Genomic DNA, 21,898 nt, shown 5'->3' with positions numbered 1-21,898 from the left:
GGGAGTGTAGCTTGGTGATAGAGCTTGGTTAGTATGCATGGGATCCGGGCTTTGATCCCTAGAATGGAAAAATGAAACAGTAAAAGCCAATGTCAAACAGCTTAGCAGAGAGCTTGACCAATCATCCCCCCCTTTTGATTAAAATCAAATATAGGCAATTATTTAGCTGTTCTGTATGCTAGATCACTTAGTTAGAGCCAGGCTGTATTCTCAGTTCATATCGTGTCCACTCACTTAAGCCTCAATCAGTTCTGCCAAGGATGCCATTGCTGTGCCGTGTTAGAAAGGATGCCCATTTTTATGAAGTTGGGAACTACACACCTGTAGGATGATATTGCCTGGGAAGTCAGAGGAACTGGGCAAAATTACCGAATGTTGACTAACCTAGAAGTCAGGACATCCTAACCCCAGATGTTGTGGTTTGTGTCTCCTTTGCTCTGATAAAACCATAATCAAAAACAGCTAGGGGAAGAAAAGGCCTTATTTAGTTAAAGCCAATGCAAGGACGACAGGAAAAGTCCTGGAGTCGAATTGAAGCAGACACCACAGAAGTGCTTGCTGGCTTGCTTGCAGGCTCCTGTTCTGCTACCTTTCTTCTACAGCCTAGGCCCAGCTGCCTAGTGGGCCCTCCCACATCAACCAGCAATTAGGAAAAGCCCCATAGACATGCCACAGGCCAGTGTGACAAGAATTTTGTCAACTGAGCTTTCCTCTTCCCTGGTTATAATAGCCTTTTGCTGTGAGACAATGGTCTTCTACCCTGTAAAGATTTGTTGGATGTATTGCTTTAATAAAACACTGACTGACCAGTAACAAGGCAGGAAGTATAGACAGAGCAACCAGAAAAGGAGAATTCTGGGAAGAGGAAAGGCTGAGTCTGAAGTCATCACAGAGGAAGCCAGACACAGAGGAAGCAAGATGAGAATACCTTGCTGATAAAAGGTACCAAGCCATGTGGCTAACAAAGACAAGAATTATGGGCAAATTTAAGATGTAAGAGTTATTAAGAAGCCAGAGCTAATAGGCCAACCAGTTTATAATTAATATAGACCTCTGTGTGTTTTTCTTTGGGACTGAACGGCTGCAGGACCAGGCAGGACAAAAATCTCTGCCAGTAGCCTTGTGACAAAGTAACAGATGAAGCTGACGATGATACCAGTTTAAACATTTGAGTCTTCTTTGGAAGCAAATGCTCTCCATTATCTGCCTATGAACTGGCTCAGGTGTTTAGTCACCTGCACAGAATCCATTATACTGGAAGCTTCCACCTCCTGGCTGGCGACTCAAGCATGTTTCCCTGCCTCTCCAGGCTGTACTGGTGGAAAGCAAATGGTTACTGCTTTCTAGTGTAAAATTGCTACCCTATGATTGTATCCATTTCCCTTATGTTTTGGAAAAACAACCCTACCTAACTTATGTTGGTAGAAGATACTAAAAGACACATTCAGCTATGTCCCATGTTTACCGTGAACACGTCCAGTCCTCAAGGTTTACATGTGTGTACTGCATGTAAATATACCACCTAACCTAATTTTAGCAATTTGTGTCTTGAGGAAGAAAACCCATGTCCATCCACTGCCCTTTCTAGGGAAGATATTGGATGACCATGTTCTTTCGATGCTCTTGCCAAAACTGGTCCTCACACCTGAGTAGTTACATTTGGTTTTCCCCCATTTCTAGGGAGCTGTGATACAGAAGTTGTGCATGACCTTGCTGTCTCTCCTGTTGTTTTTGACGCTCTCAAAGTCCTTTCCTGTCACCTTCCTTCTTGATGACTGGTTTGTACATGAGGCCAACTTTCTGAGTCGACTCTGGTACTTATATGTCGTCATGCAAGCTGCAAAACCCAAGTATTACTTTGCGTGGACATTAGGTAAGTTTGAGGGAGTGGCCCAAAATGAATGAGGAATGCAGTGGTCGTCCTTGGATGGTTTAGCCAGAATAGCATTCAGTGCAGTGCAAAATTAAGGGAAAATCCCAGGACAGTCTGGCTTGCTTTTTTTTTCTGGGTTGTATGAATGAACAATGAATTTTTCCATCACACATGTCAGTTTAGGTTGCACACAGTGAAGGAAATGCTGGTTGAGCTTGATGCTTCAGAAGGAAGATGAGTTCCAGGTTTTCCTGTTCATGGTGAAAAGCTCAGTATTATGTTTGTTTGTTTGTTTTTTAATCACACCTCTCTCTCTCTCTCTCTCTCTCTCTCTCTCTCTCTTTCTCTCTTTGCATGTTGGCCAATCTCAAGGTTTATCTCTTTCCTTTAAAAGAATCTTAGATGGAGTTGTTTAAAGCCTTGCTAAGAGAAGAGCCTATGCATTGACCAACGCTGCTTGATTTCAGATGGAAAGGTCAGAGAGCAGCCACTTGGCTTCTCAAGTCCGACTGGCCATTCAACAGTCCCCAGTGTTTTGTCCACAGACTGTAGCTTAGGGAATAGCACGTGACTCAGGTCCTCTTCTTCGTTTGTGCTTCAAGTTTTAAAATCGAAATTAAACTTCGCAGATGCAGAATTATTTTCTTCATTCAAGTACATGTAATGTGAAGTAGACGGCTTCGGCCATTTGGGCCTACAGTCCAGCATGGGCATGTTTTTTTTTTTTTTAATGACAGTTAAGACTGAGAGCCAGAAACTTTCATTACCCCAAACATAAACTTTGTGCCCATTAAGCATTTCTACTGGGGCCAGGTTATTTTTAACTGCAAGAATATCTATGTGTAAGTTCAGTCCAAATGCAGTGCTTCCGTAGCATTTGTCCAGAGCCATCAGACTTCGAGCTGTTTGTTTTGTTTTGTTTGAGGCAGGGTCTTACCATGCAGTCCTGGCTGTCCTGGAGCTCGCTCTGTAGACCAGAGATCCAACTGCCCCTCTCTGCTGGTACTAAAGGTGGGGACTTCTATATCCAGCACCAGAGCTGTATTAGAATTTATGGGGTGCTGTGTTTCGTTTCCATTTCCATTCAGTTTAATTTAAGGGGTGTTTGTTGAGCACCAGGCTTTGTGCTAGGAAATGCCTTCTGCATCTCGAGACTGTGGCTTTTTGTGGGAACACAGACCTCTTCATCATCTGGGCAGGAGGCATCAAGAGTTGCCTCAGTGGCATAATATGTGCTTCAAAAGCCCATCTCCACCCCCTCCCCCGATTCTGCTGTTGCCTTGCTAGTTAAAAATGCTGCCTTCTTTATTACTTGAGTAGCTAGGCATCTCTATCTTAGGTATCTAGTATGTTTTCCCATGCAAAATAGTTAATGCTGTTTCTTTGCTCTAACCTGAGGACAAATGTGTATAGGTGTGTGTGTGTGTGTGTGTGTGTGTGTGTGTGTGTGTGTGTGGAGGAGGAGGAGTGAGGATGTCTTTTTCCCTTTTACTGCATTCTCTGTTTCCACTTACTTTGCTTTCTCTCTTCTCCCCTACCCTTTCCGTTCCCACCTTTTGTATCTCGGGGCTTTAGGGCTGGCTTTGGACTAAATCAGCTGCAGATTTAAGGAGAAAAAAGGCCATTCCGTGGCCATATGGGGAGAGTCTGACACAGGTGGGTGTGGTTTGTGCTGACAGGGTCTGGGTGGGAGGGGTGGCAGGGAAGAGAATGTCATTCTGCACTTTAGGAGAACCCCGGAGACTTTTGGAATGTGGACATGTTTCCTCTGGGCAGCTTTCTCTGTGCACCGAGCTCTTTTTCTCCCCATTTGCCTCTGTCCCATCTTTTATGTCTTCCTGGTTGTTTAGTGGAAACATTTCATTAATGGCTTTGATTTGAAGTTTTTTTCCAGTTTCGATTCCACGGGCTGGTCTGAAATTAACCTTTGTATTATTTATGAATAAAGAAGCAATGAGTAGTCCATCGGGGAATATTTAAATTGCTTAACCGAATAATTGTTTTATCCAGCTCTTTAAAATGCTATTTACATATAACTGATGTACTAATTATAAATTTAATCCTTAAAGCTGGCCTCTCATGGATGTCAGTTGCACTGCACCGTGTTAGCCTTGCTCTAGTTACTGTTTATATAGAAATAATAAATAAATGTAATAAATAATAAAATTATTTTCTTTGTACTTAACATCCAATTCTAAATGCCTCCCCCCCCCCACAACCAACTGTTACTAATTTAAGAGGCTCAACTGTTAAGCTGTGTTCTAAGGAGGAGCTCCAACCAAGGGGTATCCTGATCATAAGGACCAGCTCCAACCAACTGATCAGAGTATCCTGATCAGTTTGTCTGCCATAGTAGGTTACATCATGCGTGGAGAAAGGAAAGCCGGTTTGGAGCTATGATTCAGAACCTCACTCTGGCTGCTCTAGGTCATGATGGAATCTTAGATAAACTTCTGCAGAAAGCGCTGTGCAGAGCAGGGAATCCTGACTCTCCAAATAGGGTGATTCTGGAAGCTAGAATCACCTCACAAAGGAGCGCTCAGCCTTTGCGGATGTGGAATCAGTTCCGGCCTTCAGATTCGGGCACTGCTTACACTGGAATGGTCTGCACGTTGAACAGATACCTCCAGTCTCCATCCCCTTTGCATTCCCATTAGCAGAGGCCATCATGATAAAAATGGCATCTCTTGAGAGCTTCCCGGATGGGAGAGCTTCCCGGATGGGAGAGCTTCCCGGATGGGAGAGCTTCCCGGATGGGTCCTGGGTGTGAACTTAGTCCACTTTCAACAGCTTCTTCAACACAGGTGCCATTGTTACATCTGTTTGATCCTTAGGGGACAGGCTTCTAGAAGTTAGTCACCTCCTCTAACTTCTGCATTTTATGCTGCTGAGCCTATCCTTACCGACCCTCCTAAGGCCGCCATGATGGGAGATAAGAAATACTTGAACCAGAAAGGTGTGTGGTGGCTCATCTTGATGTCCAGCTTGCTGGGATTGAGAAGCATGCAGATTATTAATTAGTACAACACACTTCTAGGTGTGTCTGTGTGGGCATTTGCAGAGATAGTGAGCTGAGGGGCAACTCCGTTCCTGCATGCTGGCAGCACCAGACCTAGGCTGAAGGGACCGAATGGGGGAGAAGGAGCTAGATGGGCACGGGAATCCTTGCTCTTTATGCTTTCTGAGTGCCATGATGTGACATGCTCTGCCACACCCACCTTCCCTACAGTGATGGATTGCAACATCTGGGCCTGAGTAAATCTGTTTTTACCTGTGTGTTGTGAAGATCTGACTATCACAGATGATGACAAGGGAAAACACATTCGTGCACACGATCACTGCTTGGTTCTTTCGGCTCTGACTCGGAGTGGTAGGCACTAAACTAAAGGAGGAGACAGGAAATTAAGAATTGCTGTGCTGGCCTTGCCATGGGCTGCCCAGCTGGGATTTTAGCTGTCACCTAGTTGACATCTGTCATTCATAGATGTGTTCTCACATATATGAAACCCTGAGGCCCCTTTTCGGGCATCTGCTTTCTTTGTTTCCTTTTTCTTCTCTACTGAATTTCCCTCTAAAGGAGAGAGGATGGCATGGGGCTCTGTCCTTTTAACTCCTGTCTTCTATGAGAAACCAGATAGTTTTCAGTTGAAGCCAAGCCTAAGATAAGCATCGTTAAATCATCAGCTATGCCAAAAATAGAGGAGATAAACATTGAGCTTCTCTCTCACCCTCCCTGCTCCCTCCCCATCCTGGAGATGCAACCCAAGGACAGTGCTAGACAAATGCTCGACCACTGAGCTCAGAGCCAGCCCCCCATCTGGAAGATGCCAGTTCCTTTCGTGTGGCTGTTCTGAAGGCAGGCTCCTCTCCAGTGGGCCTGAGAGCTGTCTGCATTTGGACTTAAACCTTTATGAGCGAATCCTCTCGGACCTCCTCCAGTCTAGAACTGGAAAGGGCTTTGATTTAATTAGTGTGAGTCACTGGTGACTTAATTTCTTGAAGAGCATATTCTAACAGAATTTGGAATATGATAAAGGAGAAAAGTAGTCTCTTGGTCTTCATCATAACAGCGAGGGCTTGTCAGGACTTTAGCTGGTTACAAAACACCTCATTACAGCATTGATTCGAGGTAGATTGTTCCTTTGAGGGCCATTTTCTTACAATTTAGTTAAGTAAATCAAGATGGAAGCAGGGGCTTTCAGAATGACTTTGTGAGTTAGATGGTTTGCTGTTTTCTTTCTTTCTTTTTGAGCCAGAATTTTCCTGTGTAGTTCAAGCTGGTCTTCAACTTCCTCCATAGCCCAGGCTAGCCTTATATTTGCTATGCAGCCCAGAATAATCTTACACTCTTGATCCTCCCTTCCCTACCTCCCAAGCTCTGCTCCCACACACTATCTTAGGGTGTTCATCACTGTGGCCCTGTGTGGCTTCCTCTGGAGCCAGCTCCCAGTTCCCAGCTCAGCTCAGTTTGTCATAAACTTTCTTTAGCTGCATCTTGGATTAGCCCATCAGCCCCTTTATGTAGCCTGTCCAGGTTAAGCTCCTGTTTTCTTCCAGAACGGGCTCTCTCCTGACATAGCCCACTACCCTTTAACACCTGAGATGGTTAATGTTGCTGGTCCCATTGGAGGGATTTCAAATCACCTGCAGCGCTTAGCAGAGGCTTGACCTGCCTGAGTGTAAGGGGCACCATGGTCTTGGGTCCTGGACTAAATAAAAAAAGAGAAAGTGGCCAGAGAGCCAGCGTTCCACCTCTCTCCGCTTCCTCAGTGTGACCAGCTGCCTCCTGCCCCACCATGCCTTCCCTACCAGGAGCCAAAATAAGCCTTCCTTAAATTACATTTGTCTCAGCCAGGGGGAAAGTAACAAATCCCATGTGTTATATCTTTAGTGATAACCCTTGGTCCCCACTGTGTCCCTTATTGGCCTTTACTTCTAAGCAGCGGTGTGTTTGCCTTCTTCTCTTCTTCTACACCCTGCCAGCCACTGAATCCCACTACTGACATCTTCATGCCATTTCTTCACTCCTCCAGCCACTGAATCCCACTACTGGCATCTTCACATCATTTCTTCATTCCTTGATGCACCTCTGTCCATTCTATGGACGTCCATTTTAGCAAGCATTCAGAGGCTACAGAACAAATGAATAGAAACCAAGGTCACCAAACAGCCCAGTTCATAATGGTGCCATATCCTGTGTGTGTGTGTGTGTGTGTGTGTGTGTGTGTGTGTGTTGGCACATTTTCCAAGAAACTATCGAATAAGCATCCAGTGTGTAGCTAGACAAATGTTGGCAGTCCTTTAGAGACCTTTGCCTGGTTCCTGATGTTTTGTCTTAAAACCACAGCGGACGCGGTGCACAATGCAGCTGGCTTTGGGTTCAGCGGAGTGGATGCCGATGGGAATTTCTGCTGGGATCTGCTCTCTAACCTGAACATCTGGAAGATTGAGGTGAGAACACTGAGCTTCTGGAACAAATGGCCGCAGTTGCTTTGAGTGTGGGAGTCCAAAGTCCTTCGTCGGGGTGTCTAGGAAAGCTGTTTGGGGAGATGCCCGGCCCAATATTCTCCTCACCATTTGTATTTCAGATTATTGCCCTCTCCTCCTCTTTCTCCTCCACATTATTATCATTTTGCTCTCAGGATACCTTCTTTCTTGACACTCTTAATGATTCAAGGAAAAAAATGGTACCAAAAATTTGTAAAAGAGCCAGGAAAACCTTTCTATTGTTTCATTCTTGTTCTACCAACCAGAAAGCGAAAATGCCATTTTCTTTTCTTTGCATTTGACTTGGATTTCAATCCAGAGTGTGGACCAGAGGCTTGTGCCTTTCGACTTACACATGCTTGGCTGTGGGTTATTTTTTGGGGGGGGAGGGGAGCAATTTTAATTAATTTGATTTTTTTTTTAGAAGAACTATCCCAATGCACACCTTTTAGGGCACTAGAATAGTGTGTCTTTCCATCTGTCTTTATTCTTGGACCACAGTTCTCTTTGTGTCTTTGGAGACAGACATGGTTCCCTTCAAACCGTACTCTCTCAGTGTGCATACCTTGTTTGCACTAGCACAGACTAGCACATGACTGCCAAGCCACAGAGCCTTTCATCCTAGAGCAGTGGAGGAAGGGGAAGCTTCTCATTGTGCAGCGAGAGCGCCAGTCCCCTAGTCAGCCCACTTTTCTGGTGCAGACAGGGAGAGCAGGAAACCTGGGCGACTGGCCATCTTCCACCCACATTTCATGGAAAGCAGACCAAAAGGAGCCACCCAGAAAACCACCATCTTATTCCGCCTGAGGCCTTCTGCATTTGGAGGGCCTCCAGGGGGAAGGAGGCCTTCGTTTCCCCTACCAAAATTTATAAGGAGGGTTATACTTCCTCCTCCCCATCCTTCTCTTCCACCTCTTCCTTTTCTTCTTTCTCCTCATTTTCTTCCTCTTCCTCCCCTTTCCCCTTCCTCTTCCTCCTCTTCTCTCTTTTCCTTTCTATCTTCTTTTTCAGCCTCTTCTCCTTCATGTCTTCCTCCTCGCCTCCTCCTCTTCCACTTTGTGCCTGTTCCCTCACCAAATTGCATCATATATTCAATTTAAATTCATTGTGCTATTTGATGCCTCAGCTTTATCAGATTGCATAAGCAATGAGTCTCAACTATGGGGGAGGGAATGCTGATCTTTAGATTCTAGAGAATCTGAGGGCTCCTTGGGTCAGAAAGCCCTGGCAGATATGGTTAAAAGGAAAAAAAAAAGTTCAAATTTAGAACCGGTTCTGAGTGAGCAATTTGCCCCATTCCAGTAAACCGCTTCTTCAGTAGGAAGTTTCCAGACATCATAAGCACCTTTCTCATTCTTGGAAAAACCTGTGAAGACTGCAGTTGTCAGACAAAGCCCTAGGGTTTAGGGACTTCGCTCCCTTGGAGCACTATAGGTCGCTGTCCTTCAGAGCTGACCCCCTTGGTTTTTAGTTGCCCATGAATTACCCCAAGTGTGTACCAAAGACAGAATCCTTTCATTTTGAATGTGTGCTTGGGGTCAAAGGCTGATATTAAGTTACATTGTTACTGAAGAGAAAATGAGAAGACTAATTTTCATTGTATTTGGTGTGGGGCAAGAACAACAGAACAACAAGGAAGTCTGGTTTAGTTATAGTGCTTCCATGCCGTGTTTTATAGCAGCCAGCTAGCTATGCAAACAAACAAACTGGGTTTAGCAATAAATAAATAATAGCTCTCCTAACAATCTGTCATGTATCGTCTGTTATGTTACCTATCATTCATCTTCCTTTCATCTGTCATCTGCCCATCTATTTTCCTCTTGTCTTTTGATCTATTATCTATCGTTTATCTAACTGTCATCTATCCACATCTATTTACCTGTCTTAGAGCTTCTATTGCTGTGATAAAACTCCATGACCAGAAGCAGCTTGGAGAGGAAAGGGTTTAATTTAGCTTCTCCTTCCACATCATAGTCCATTACTGGGGGAAGTCAGGGCAGGAACTCAAACAGGGCAGGAACCTGGAGGCGGGAGCTGATGCAGGGTCTATGGAGGGATGCTGCTTACTGGCTTGCTCACTAATGACTTTTCTCAGCCTGCTTTCTTATACCTCTTAGGACCACTTGCCCAGGGATGGCACTGCCCACAGTGCCCACCAATCCCACACCAATCATTAGTGAAGAAAACAACCTATATATCTGCTTATAGACAATCTGTTGGGGGGCATTTTCACAACTGAAGAGCCTCTTCCCAAATAAGTCTAGCTTGTTTCAAGTTGACAAAGAAACTAGGAATCATACTACCTATAATTTATTATACCATTTATCTATTGTCGTCTGTTGTCTGTCCAACCTATGTTCTCTCTCATTGGCCTATCTGTGTTATCTGTCTATCCTCTGGCAGGCCAGGCCATCTTGCAGCTATATGTCATCTATCTTCCTAGCCTAGTCTCACCTTCCAAGCTCATTACATTAGGCAGGTGTGTGGCCTACACAGGGTTTCTTATGACTGAAGATTTTCTACAGGAAAAGCCACACTTGTTACTCTTTGAATGAGAAAGCACAGTTCATGGCGTATTTGGGGCTGTCTTCTTTGGCAGTCGACTGACTTACACTATTGCCAGATGGGTGAGATTTCTTGATCTTCTATTCTGTACTGTGATCCCTTCATGCATGAAGTCTCTTCCTATTCCAGGCAAAATTGGATGCAGCTGGGACTGTGAGGCTATTTATAGAAATGACTGTAAAAGGCTGACCTAGTTTGCACGTGGTCACATAGCACAAAGATAACAGTCTCATTTAATTTGTCCCCAAAGCCCCACCATCATATAATTAGACTTTCCCTGTGGTAAATCCCCTTTTGGAGTAGTTTTAAGACATTTGACTTTGTTTTTTTTTTTTTTTTAAATCAGAGTGAGAGGGAATTGACAGAATTTCTCCCTCAGTTTTGCTCTAATGTAAAAATAAGTTTTGAGCAGACTTGCGTCTCCAAGCCAAGGTTTAGCTGCAAAGTAAATCTTATAAATGCCAGAAAATGTTACTGCCGGTGGCAGAACAGCTGATTGACTGAACTGTGCGGAATCCTGCTTGAGATTCACATCAGTTGTGGAAGCAAGGGAGTTCAGGGCAGGACTTTCCCTTGCACGGGCGATTTTAAAGCTAACGATAGGCGTTGTTTTCTTGTTTCTAGACTGCTACGAGTTTCAAAATGTACTTAGAAAACTGGAATATTCAGACGTCTACTTGGCTGAAATGGTAAGGGACACAGAACGACCTTATTTTTCATGGCAGGGATGTGCTTGGGGACTTCCTAGGGGAGCAGCAGGTGCCTGCCAGTCATGCCATTTGACACGTCGACAATATTGTTCACATCTTAGAAATACAAAAGTAGGAATGCTGAATTGAGAAGATCCCGGCAGGTGCCTGTTTCATCCCAGAATGCTCATTATTCAGCTCCACATACTAGTTTGTTCCTTGTAGCAGTCCTGTGAGATGCTATTAGCTGGATTACTCTGTTTTATCGCTGAGGAAAGTGAACAGAGGGGTTACATGGTATGCCCAAAGTCACAGATCTGTGAGTGACAGACATAGGGCCAAAGGTCTGTTCCCGGAACAAGGCTTTTGACTTCCCTGCTGTTTAGCTTGATACCCAGGAGAGTCTCGTTTTCAGATCTAAGGAAGTCAGTGTCAACATCAAGTCCCGTATGAGAGCTGCTGTTGTCCCTAGCTCCGAGGGCTCTACAGTACCCCACATGCCTGGATTTGTACTGACATTTCTCTGACCTGTTTCTATATGTGTTCTAAATTTAGAAGTATTACTTGTTAGAAAATTATGAGTGTACTATCATTGGAATGCTGAACTCCACTTTGTGAACACCCTTGAACCTGCAGGGATCATGGGAAAAGATAGGTTTTGCTTTTGATGAGCAGGGTCTTTCACAAATCCGAACCCTGAGGCAGAGCTAAAGAGTTTCAGCTGGGTGATTAAGTGTAAACTGGCCTTGCAGAGGAGCCAAATTCACTGCCTATCACCAACATGGAGTAACTCAACCACCTGTAACTCCAGCTCAGAGGGATCCAATGCCCTCTTCTGGCCTCCAAGGTACAAACACTCCTGCGTACAAACCCCCACGCAGACACATACATGATAATGAATCTTTGAAGCTATTTAAGCAAAACAAGCACCATGTAGTGGTTCTTCAAATAAAGCTGATGTTCTGCCCCCTCGAGACTGCCACTTCCTGCAGTTTTGAAATTCTGATATGAACATGATTGTTTTTAACCAATGTTGCAAGCAGTTTTACCACCAGCCTTTCTTTCTTTCTGCTGAGTAGTTCCGGCATGCCAAGAGTCATACAGTTTCCATTAGGAATGCGCAGGACAAGATGATTGAGAATGAAATATTTCACTCATGCGAAAAGATACAAAGAATTGAGAAAAATAAAAAAAAAGCACATGCCTAGTTCTCATGTCAAAAAGAAGTCTTACAGAGAGCAGAGTTTCAAGCCTGTATTTTTCTTACAAGCTGCATTTGTGTTCCTCCTGTGAAACAGAAATGAAGCCCTGAGTCTGAGTGTCAGTCAGTTACTTTTGCAGGGCAGTGGTGGTGCATGCCTTTAACCTCAGCACTCGGGAGGCAGAGGCAGGCAGATCTCTGTGAGTGTGAGATCAGCCTGGTTTACGGAGTTCCAGGACAGCCAGGGCTCCACAGAGAAACCCTATCTTAAAAAACAACAGCAGCAGCAACAACAAAAATCAGTTACTTTTGAACCATCCCTGGTGGTTTCTTGATACCTGCTGAGTTCAGTTGCATTTTCTACTGGGACGCTGTCACTTACTGAAGAATGTAGTGGCCACCTTGACTGCCTTTGGCAATGCGTAGCCTGAGTTCTGGGGAGAAAGTCCCCTCTCACTTCCTATCACTAATTTTAATTTTGGCTCAAGAAGAGTCAAAGATCTTCAGGGATCCAGCTGACTTTCTCTTAGCTTCTCACAGTGTAGTTCCCACACTGAGCATCTCATATCAGAAAGCATGAAACCTCAAATGCCACCCTATCTGAAGCCTTTTGAACACTAACATGATGTCCCATGAGGAAAATTCCCCGTCTGCCATCACGTGACGGCAATCAGAACACACACACTAGAATATTGGGTGACTCTTCATTCCAGCTGTGTGTGGAAGGTGTATTATGCAAAACACAAATGACCTTATGTTTTAGACTTGGGTCTCAATACCAAGATAACGCATATGTAAGCATTCTGAACTCTGAAAAAAAAAATCCAAAATTGAAAAGACTTCTTGCCTCAGACATTTAGGGTAAGAGCTATTCAACCTCTATCTTGATTTAAAATTTGTCGGGCTCAGAGCAGGTCCTCTAAATGTCATACTAATTTCTCACTAGAGTTCCTACCAGAAAGATAAAAAGGGTTGTCATGTTGATTAGTCAGGTGGCATGGGGGCCTGGTTGGAAAGATAAATTAATGTTGTCTAAATGAAGATCATTTCTACAGATGCTTATCTGGTGTTCAGGCATTTGAATGCCATTGGCACTCATATTAATGCCTCGAGTCGATTCGCCCTTTGGTGGAACCTGCTTCTTTAAGGCAGGAACTTGAGTTGAAAGAGACCACTGAGATTTTTGTTATAGTAGACCACGTGATGGGGCCCAGGCCATCTAGTCTAGTGAGGTTAAAACTGATAGCAGAGCCATGAGCCGCATGGCTGATAGTGTTCCAGGATGCCAGAGAAGCACAGGCTGCCGGCATTTCGTTGCAAGTTCCTGCTAAGTGTCAGGCAGGCATCTCTCAGGGTGGACCTGAGGACTTCCACGTGGTTGACCCCAGAGAGGTGCAGGTGGAGGGCATTGCAGTGTTTGCACTGGGGCTTTGCTAGTCCTTCCTCTCTTTGCAGTGTGTGCTACGAACGGGTTCCCTGGTACCCTACTGTGTTCACCTTCGTCCTGTCTGCTCTGTGGCATGGCGTTTACCCTGGATACTACTTCACTTTCTTAACTGGAGTCCCTGTCACATTGGCAGCTAGAGCGGTAAGCATCCTTCAGCTGGTGGCGCTTTTCCTCCAGCAACCTGGAGTGTGTGTGTGTGTGTGTGTGTGTGTGTGTGTGTGCTTGTGTGTTGTTCTGCTTTAAGCAGGGGTGAGTTGAAGGTTTGGGGTTGTTGGGAGTGACTTTTTGATGTTGAGCAATAAGTTCCCCCATGGAATACTTTTTCTTTTCTTTTCTTGGAATGATATTTGGAAAAATCATAATGTATATAAACTTATTACAGAAGAACTTCAATGTACAGGGACTTGCCATTGTAAAAGTGATGGACGGATTCACTTGCAGAGAGTAAAACAATAAGAATTTTATGAGCAACAGATTACTCCCTTGAGAATTGAACACATTTCTCATCACTAAAAACTGGATACACATGTACAGATGATCATGTTTATTAATTAATGCAGGTTCTATCACACTTCAGTTTGCTGTTACCCTGCTTAATGTCCCGTGTCATACTAAGCCTAGAAGACATTCATGGTGTCTCTGAGAAGTCAGTGAGGTAGCAGCCTCGGAAATGCATCTCCTGGAGCTGGACCTAACCCCATATGTCCGTTATAGTCAGCATACAATTACTGTCTTAAGTACAGTGTTTTAGGTTTAGTTTAATCTTGTCCTTTGATTGTGGTTATAGTCTTTCTTATTTCAGGCTCCAATGACTTTTCATTGTGCTATATGTAAATTTTGCTATTTACTCATTTTGCCTGATTATGTGTGTATGATGGGGGGCTGGTGGGTGTTTGTAGGTGCATTTGTAATGTGTATGTGGAGAACAGAAGGCAGCCTTGGGTGTCATTTCTCAACTGGCACCCTCTTTTTTTTTTTTTTTGAGACAGGATCTCTTGCTGGCCTGGAACTCAAAGCAGGCTAGGTTGACTGCTAATGGGCCTCAAGGATTTGCCTGTTTCCACTTCCCTGGTACCAGGACTACAAATGGAGGCCATGATGTCTGGCTTTTGTGTCTTTTTATTTTTAATTTTAAATGCTTCTGGATATTCAGTTCACAACGGGGGTATCTCCCGAGCTTGTGCTATTTGCTCATTCTTCAGTGCAGTTTTCTATGAATATTTCAGCAGCTCTGTCACATGTCAGTCAGTGTATAGGTGTCCAGATACCACAGTGGATAAGACAAGCTCTCCCCTGAAGGTTCGTCTTTTACTTAGATTAGATGAAGTATATTAAATTCTACATATGAACAAGGTAAAAAAAATTGCTATTCCTGCTAATTTCCAAAATTCTAAATATTAAACACATACTCAAGAACAGATTGCTAGAACAAACTAAGAAATAAAGGTCGGCGCTTTGCTCGCTGATGTATTCAGAGTTCGTGCCTTAAGTACCTTAACTCCAGAGGCCTCTCTGGCTCAGACTTTGATTTCTGTAGATCTTGTCTATTGCAGCCTTGCAAACCGTTTTCACAAGTAAATTAGGCGGTGGATGGAAAGGGGGACAGACAAAGCAGAGCTTCTAGTTCTTTCTAGCGAGAGAATGAACTCCGCAGTTGTGGTGGCCTAGGCTTCTGGAGGTTAACTACTTAGTTATTAAAACTTTTGTCCACTGCCCCAATGAATGAATGGAACCCCAGACTCTGTTCTGAGGTGAGATTGGAGGAAAAGGGTTGTTGTTGTTGGGGGTGGGGGTGTCTTCGTTTTGCCTTACTTTTATTTTGAAACAGAATCTCCTGTGGCTCGGGCTATCCTGGAGCTCCCTACATATCCAAAACAATGACTCTGAACTTTGGATCCTCCTGCCCCCACCTCTGGACTTTTGGAGTGCCGGGATAATAGATCTATGCCATCATGCCCAGTTTGAAGAGATGCTGGGGACTGAGCCCAGAGCTTTGTGTATCATAGACAAGTAATAACCAACTGAGCAAATCTCCACAAAACTAGAACAGGCAGACAAGCTCACTCTTCCCTAATTACCTAAATTCATTGAAGATTAATATTTATGGACATGACAAAAAGTCTACAACAGATAACACCAAAAACAAAACAAACAAACAAAAAACATCAACCTGGCTAAAAATTCACCAGTGCCACTAAGAATATAAATGTAGATACATATAAATAGAAAAGGCTTTTGAAGGCTCTGTGCCAAGTTCTTTTTTCTTTTTCTTTTTTTTGGGGGGGGCGGGTTGGGGAGGATGGTTAAGACAGGGTTTCTTTGTGCAACCCTGACTGTCCTGGAATTCACTTTGTAGACCAGGCTGATCTTCAACTCACAGAGATCCTCCTGCCTTTCCCTCCTGAGTGCTGGAATTAAAGGTGTGTACCACCACCGTCCAGCTCTGGGCCAAGTTCTTAAACTGTTTTTTTTTTTGGGGGGGGGATATATATAATATATATTATATATAATCGCATATTTACATATTATACACACATACATACATATATACATACATAAATGCTTGTAATAAGAAAAGCTATAGTGGGGTTTTGGTTGAAATGGAGCTCAGATGGTCGGATATGCTCTTCAGTCGGTGTTCCCTTGGTCCTACTTCATGTGTGTGCGATGGAGTGGGAGTTGTTTGTGTTTTCACTCCTGCATTCTTCTTCTGCCTTCTTGCAGATGAGGAACAACTACAGGCATCACTTCCTTTCCTCTAAAGCTCGGAAGGTTGCTTATGACGTGGTTACCTGGGCCGCCACGCAGTTGGCTATCTCTTACACGGCAGCGCCCTTTGTCTTGTTGGCAGTTGAGCCCACCATCAGTTTGTACAAGTAAGTTTCCAATGGTCTCCGTTGATGCCTGGTGCCTTTATCTTCTTTTGACCTCAGAGCTGGTAAGCTGAATCAACATACTAACGAATTATACTAAGAACTGCTAGGTGTGACTTGACGGGGAAAATTCCTATAGAAGCCGTGAGAGGAGATTACTGGGCCAAAGATGCCAACCTGAGCTCCAATACATGAGATGACGGTTGACAAGACTCCCTTAAGTCATCCGTAATGTTGTGAAAAGGCTCCTGTGGCTGTGCATTCAGAAGGGATAGATACAGACTACAAACTCAGAGGATTCTCCCGGCAAGGTAGCGCACATCTGTAATCCCAGCACTTGGGAAGCAGAGGCCAGAGGAGCTTGAGCCTGGGCTGTGAGGTCTTGTCTCAAACAAAGGGCCAAAAAGGAGCCTGTAAATCTGCTCCCCCCAAAGTGTGAATATCCTGCCCATGGCTCCTTTTTCCTGAGAATTAAAGTGTTGGAGAGTTGCATTCTCTGAGGCAGATCGAGGGTAGGCATTTGGGTGTCGCTGCTGGTTGACTGAGTTTCATAGCCTGCAAAAGCACCTTGTGCCCTTTGCTAAGATCCAGTGCTGGTGTGTGTGTGTGGATTTATATTCACGGTGCACAATGGTGGGGGATATGGCAACCAAGGGAGGGGACCAGATTTTAGGGAAAGGTATATCAGGCTTTGTATTTGAAAGACTATGCTCCAAATGAACTATGACCTATAGTCATGTACTTCTATGTTTCATGTTCATGTTTAATTTATTTCCTTTATGGAGTTCTTGAACTGTCGGCCTTGAAATTGTATAATTTCACCATGAAAGGAGGCTAAGAATGCCTCAGGCAGCCCTGTTAGGAGTGGGTGTGGGAACTGAGTGAGGAGCACGCAGAGGACATAGACCAGCACCTCTAACCAGCAAATGCTAGCATGCGTTATTTAGTGGATGATGCGGCCTTTCCAGATTAACTTTTGTGTGAGTGTGTATGTGTGTTTGGTGACCAGAGGTCAACCTGTCAACATTGCTTTCTAAGGTGGGGGCTGTCATTTGGCTCACTTATTGAATAATGAGTCCCTAGGGATCCTCCTGTCTCCACCTGCCTTGCACTGGGATGACAAGCATGTAATAAACAAGCAGATATTTAGATTTTTAACATGTGTTCTGAGGATCAATTCAGGTCGCCATGCTTATGTTATGCTTAATAACTTGACTGAGCCATCCTCTCAGCCCCAGGGTTAATTTTTTTTTTAACACAGTCTGGTTATAAAGAGTGACTTAGAAATGAACAATGCCGTGTTGATGCCCGGAGAATGGTACTCCAGCCATGAATGATGTTTAGGCATGTTGATGCTTTAAATTAAAGCAACCAACATCTCTGTTTCCCAGGCCCTGCCTCTCTTTTCCTCTCCCAAGTGTAAGACAGAACTGCCCCTGAATGCCCTCATGTTGAAGCCTGAGTGTTTCAGATGACTTTTCATGTTGAAAGACCAGATTTAACCCTGCATCCAAAGCTCATGTGGAACTTCCTCAGATTATCTATTCATCCGGTCATATTTTGGCTAAGCCTAGAAAGGTGATCATTCTGACTCCACCCCTGTGTCCCTCCCACAACCCCCAAACCGTGCACTAGAACTGGGATTACAAGTGCATATGGGCATATTCATATGTAGGGCTTTTCTTTTATTAAACATATTTGCTGGAATCTAAGCTCAGGTCCTCTTGCTTGCACAGCCAGCCCTCCCTCTCTAGCTCTGACTCACTCTAAAGAGAGCCACTAAATCCTGTAAAGGGGAATTCACATGTCATGGCCATTTAGAGAAGGCGAGTGTAGTTGCCTTGCAGATCTGTAGCTTGTTCGGGGTTAAGTTCAGTGCCCGCAGTAGAAGGACAGCTACATACAAACTCATTTCCCAGATGCTCTCCATCTTTAGTATTTATATTTCTGATCTGCCTTGTGCGAGACTGTAGTTATTTGTTTTTTTTTTTTTATTCTTTTGACTATTTTGCTCTTTGCAGGGGCCAACGACCCAGCTCCCAATAATACTTAATGAATGCCCAAGTCTTAGCATGGTTTGTTTCTAGCTAGCTTTGCGTAACTTAAATTAGCTTGACTACCTTTTGCCTCTGGACTTTTATCTTTCTCTATTTCTGTATACCTTTCTCTATTTCTTACTCTGTGACTTGTGTGGCTGGGTGACTGACTCCTGGAGTCCTCCTTCTTCTCTGATTCCTCAATCTTTTCTTCCTTCTTGATCTTTTCCTCCCAGATCCTATTTATTCTCCTATCCTTCCTTCCTTCCTTCCTTCCTTCCTTCCTTCCTTCCTTCCTTTTTTCCTTCCTTCCTTCCTTCCTTCCTTCCTTCCTTCCTTCCTTCCTTCCTTCCTTCCTTCCTTCCTTTATTTTTGGTTTTTCGAGACAGGGTTTCTCTGTGGTTTTGAAGCCTGTCCTGGAACTAGCTCTTGTAGACCAGGCTGGTCTCGAACTCACAGAGATCCGCCTGCCTCTGCCTCCCAAGTGCTGGGATTAAAGGCGTGTGCCACCACCTCCCGGCTATTTATTTATTTCTTATTCTTTCTGCCTGCCAACCCCACCTATCCTTTCTCCTGCATTGATGTTGGCCATTCAGCTCTTTGTTAGACCAATCAGGTGTTTTAGACAGGAAAGTAACACAGCTTCACAGAGTTAAACAGATGCAACATAAAAGATACATTAATGCTCTTGACTACACCACAAACATTTTTTGGATACCATTCTTCTTGGTAAAGGTGGAGCAGCTTAGGATAGATCTGAGTGTTTGGTCTTGTCACTACTGAGGAATGTTACATGCATCAGCTATGAATCCCTTGTCTTTTAACTGTTTTTTCTTTAATCTTTAGAGAACGCTGGAGTGGCTGGGGATACAGCTCAGTGATGGAGTGCTTCCTAACACATAAAACCCTAGGTTCAATCCTTACCATCAAGAGAAGGGGGAGGTGTGTGTGTGTGTGTGTGTGTGTGTGTGTGTGTGTGAGAGAGAGAGAGAGAGAGAGAGAGACAGAGACAGAGACAGAGAGAGAGACAGAGAGAGAGACAGACAGAACAGAGACAGACAGAGCAAAAGCACAGGCAAGCAGTGTTGACGGCTCGGACTAAATTATTCGTTTAGCCTTTCTAACAGATCTGGAATAGTTATGCTGACAGAATCAACTTCTATTTACACATCTTTATTACCGGGTTGTGCTCAGTGTTTACCTGGCATTTACACTGTGCCAATGACAGTCAACATTGAAGTAAAACTTTCTTCTTATTAGTTTGGATAGAACTTCTTTTCAAGCCCTAAACAGAGTTTTCAAGATACAGACCTTGGAGCGGTGAAATGGCTCAGCCCCTGGTGTGTGAGCCCAGCAACCTGAACTGAATCCTTGGAACCCATGCTGGAAGGAGAGGACAGACTCCTAAAAGTTGTTCTCTGACCTCGCATGTGCTGTGGCACCTCTCTGCAAACCTCCCCACAACAAATCATAAAACAAAAAACCCAAAACCTTAGGATCCTTCTGGTTCCTGAGGTAGATCAGAATTCCTCCGTCTTGAGAAGTACGTGGGAGATGAGGCTGTGCTTGCCCTTAGAGGACAGAGTGGACGTCATGGGCTCTGTCGTCCTCAGCTTTTGCACAGCAGAACTGTCTGGTTGCAGTTGGTTCTTTTGGTCTGGTCTGATTATGTCAAGGGGGCAGCACTGTGTCTGTCCATCTCTGCCTCACCCAACCTTGTGGTTTCATCGATCCTTAGCCTCCGGCCTACAAAGTGAGGAGCACATGGCAACCCTGGGTCATTGTGACTCACTACCACTCCTGCCTCTCCTTGCCCCCACTGAAGATGACGTCATCACGTGTGTTGCATGTTTTTCATTTATGCCCGTTTTGAAAGGCAATTCTTGTGTTTCTACTTCTAGGTCCATGTTCTTTTTCTTACACATCGCAAGTCTGCTGATAATCCTTGTCCTGCCCATCAAACCACGCCAGCCTCAAAGGCAGCCTCAAAGTACAAATTCTGTAAAGAAGAAGGCAGACTAATACCCACAGAGAGAAGCTGAATGACAGAATTGCGGGACGTTAGGAAGACACAGTGGACAGACTTGAGGGTTCTCCAGTGACCCAGAGGAGATGTTTACATGCGTTCTTTTTTTTTCACTGCAGGGAATATTTTTATAAGTCCTTTTTGTTTGTACAGCTAAGTCACCATGTCTAGCTTTGTCCTCATATTTTACAAGGCCTTTTCAGTGACATAGTGTGGAGAGCAGGCCACTGGGTCGGCTCTTCTAAAGTCATTTCCACCTGCTGAAATCTGGATGCATGGATCCAGGCACTGCCTCCAGCACGTAGGAGGTGTCTGCTGAGATGACTCGTCCTAGATTTCAGAAATCAGAGCATTCCCAGGCATGATTTCCCCCTGGCAACTCTAAGACCCTTGGATGACTTACGGGGCTGTGGATACAGCTCCTACGCTCAGAAGCCTTTGGTGGGAAGTGATAATGGAGGGATATTTTCAGGGTGTTAAAAAAAAAAACCAAAACCCTCCACTAACTGGGAAGATTAACCCTGAATGCTTGAATGGATTGCTGTGCCCTCAAACAGGCTGCGTCATTTCCCCCCAAGAATGTATCGTTCCCTTTCTTCCTTCTGAACTGAGCCAAGACTGGAAATCAGAAAGTTTCCTGCCTGCGTGCCCCAGGAGCTGTGGAGGGGGTGGAGGCTACTGGTTTCTAGTTCACCTGCTTTGATCTGCTGGACTTGACCTACGTTGGCCCTGAGAAGGCACCCAGACACTGATCCTGTCAAAGGTGGCAAATGCCTTTTCAAGGAATAATTGCTTTCAGTAGGTAGAGGCTCTCTTTTCTCCCTGCATATCCTGGAAGTGTCAGTGATCACGGCCAGTGTGTAGACACGAGCTGATGTATGTAATGGATTAAATCCAGCTATATTTTAGGAAGCTGCAACTGAATGACAGGGCTCTACTGTCTTCAATATGAATGTGCTGTGGCTCCGATTGGGGATTTCTACTGGGTAAAATAGTCTGTATGAAAGAAGGAAACATAATATTTAAAATGTGGAAAATAATAATAATAATGATAATAATAATAATAATACAATATATGCTTCAGTGATGTGCCCCCAATCAAATGGCCTGGTAGCTGAAAATTTGTTCTGATCAGATGATTAAAAAAAAATTAGTCTCTCACTGAATAAATAATATATTTCTATTTTAAGAAATGACTCCTTATGGAAGAATTGTTTCTTGTTTTTGTCGACTTGTGTGTGTGTTCACAAATGTGTGCACAGCTGAAGTTGTCTTTGCGTTAATTCTAGCACTTTTGCATGGTCAGTGCTCACCATGTATGTCAGGGATGGGGACGGTATGATTTCTAATCTTCATTCATGGTGGTGTAAGTATGACTCATTTCCCTTACGAAGGAAGGGACTGTGGGTTACACACATTTGCTAATGTCAGAGAATTAGTGAAGCAACTGAGATTTCAATCCAGACCACTCTTGTGGGAGCACTAGCCCTGGGCTTTTCCATGATGTACCCTTTGGGTGTGTCTTGGGACTGTAACTTATACATTGACTTTGAAAGCATTTATCAGTCTTGGTGCTGGGTAAGAGGACAGTGGTCCCTCCCTGGGGTATCAGTGAGGGAATTCATTCAAGGACAACTTTCTGTTTCCAGAGTCTAATGATGGTCAAGTTCCTTATGTAAAATGGCATAGCATTTGCATAAA

General features: G+C 44.2%; 1 protein-coding gene across 1 annotated transcript in view; it reads left to right on the top strand.

Annotated features, from left to right (window-relative positions):
* Positions 1-21,384, top strand: part of Mboat1 (membrane bound glycerophospholipid O-acyltransferase 1) — a 107,403-nt gene extending 86,019 nt beyond the window's left edge. The window contains exons 8-13 of the mRNA XM_075969978.1: positions 1,681-1,873; positions 7,221-7,324; positions 10,550-10,614; positions 13,271-13,403; positions 15,987-16,138; positions 20,073-21,384. Of these exons, the coding sequence (XP_075826093.1) occupies positions 1,681-1,873; positions 7,221-7,324; positions 10,550-10,614; positions 13,271-13,403; positions 15,987-16,138; positions 20,073-20,193 (768 nt within the window). The 3' untranslated portion in view covers positions 20,194-21,384. The remainder of the gene's footprint in view (positions 1-1,680; positions 1,874-7,220; positions 7,325-10,549; positions 10,615-13,270; positions 13,404-15,986; positions 16,139-20,072) is intronic.
* Positions 21,385-21,898: the final 514 nt, after the last annotated feature.

Source organism: Microtus pennsylvanicus, chromosome 4, assembly GCF_037038515.1.
Source record: "Microtus pennsylvanicus isolate mMicPen1 chromosome 4, mMicPen1.hap1, whole genome shotgun sequence".
Taxonomy (NCBI): domain Eukaryota; kingdom Metazoa; phylum Chordata; class Mammalia; order Rodentia; family Cricetidae; genus Microtus; species Microtus pennsylvanicus.
This window is presented reverse-complemented; position numbering and strand designations above follow the sequence as displayed.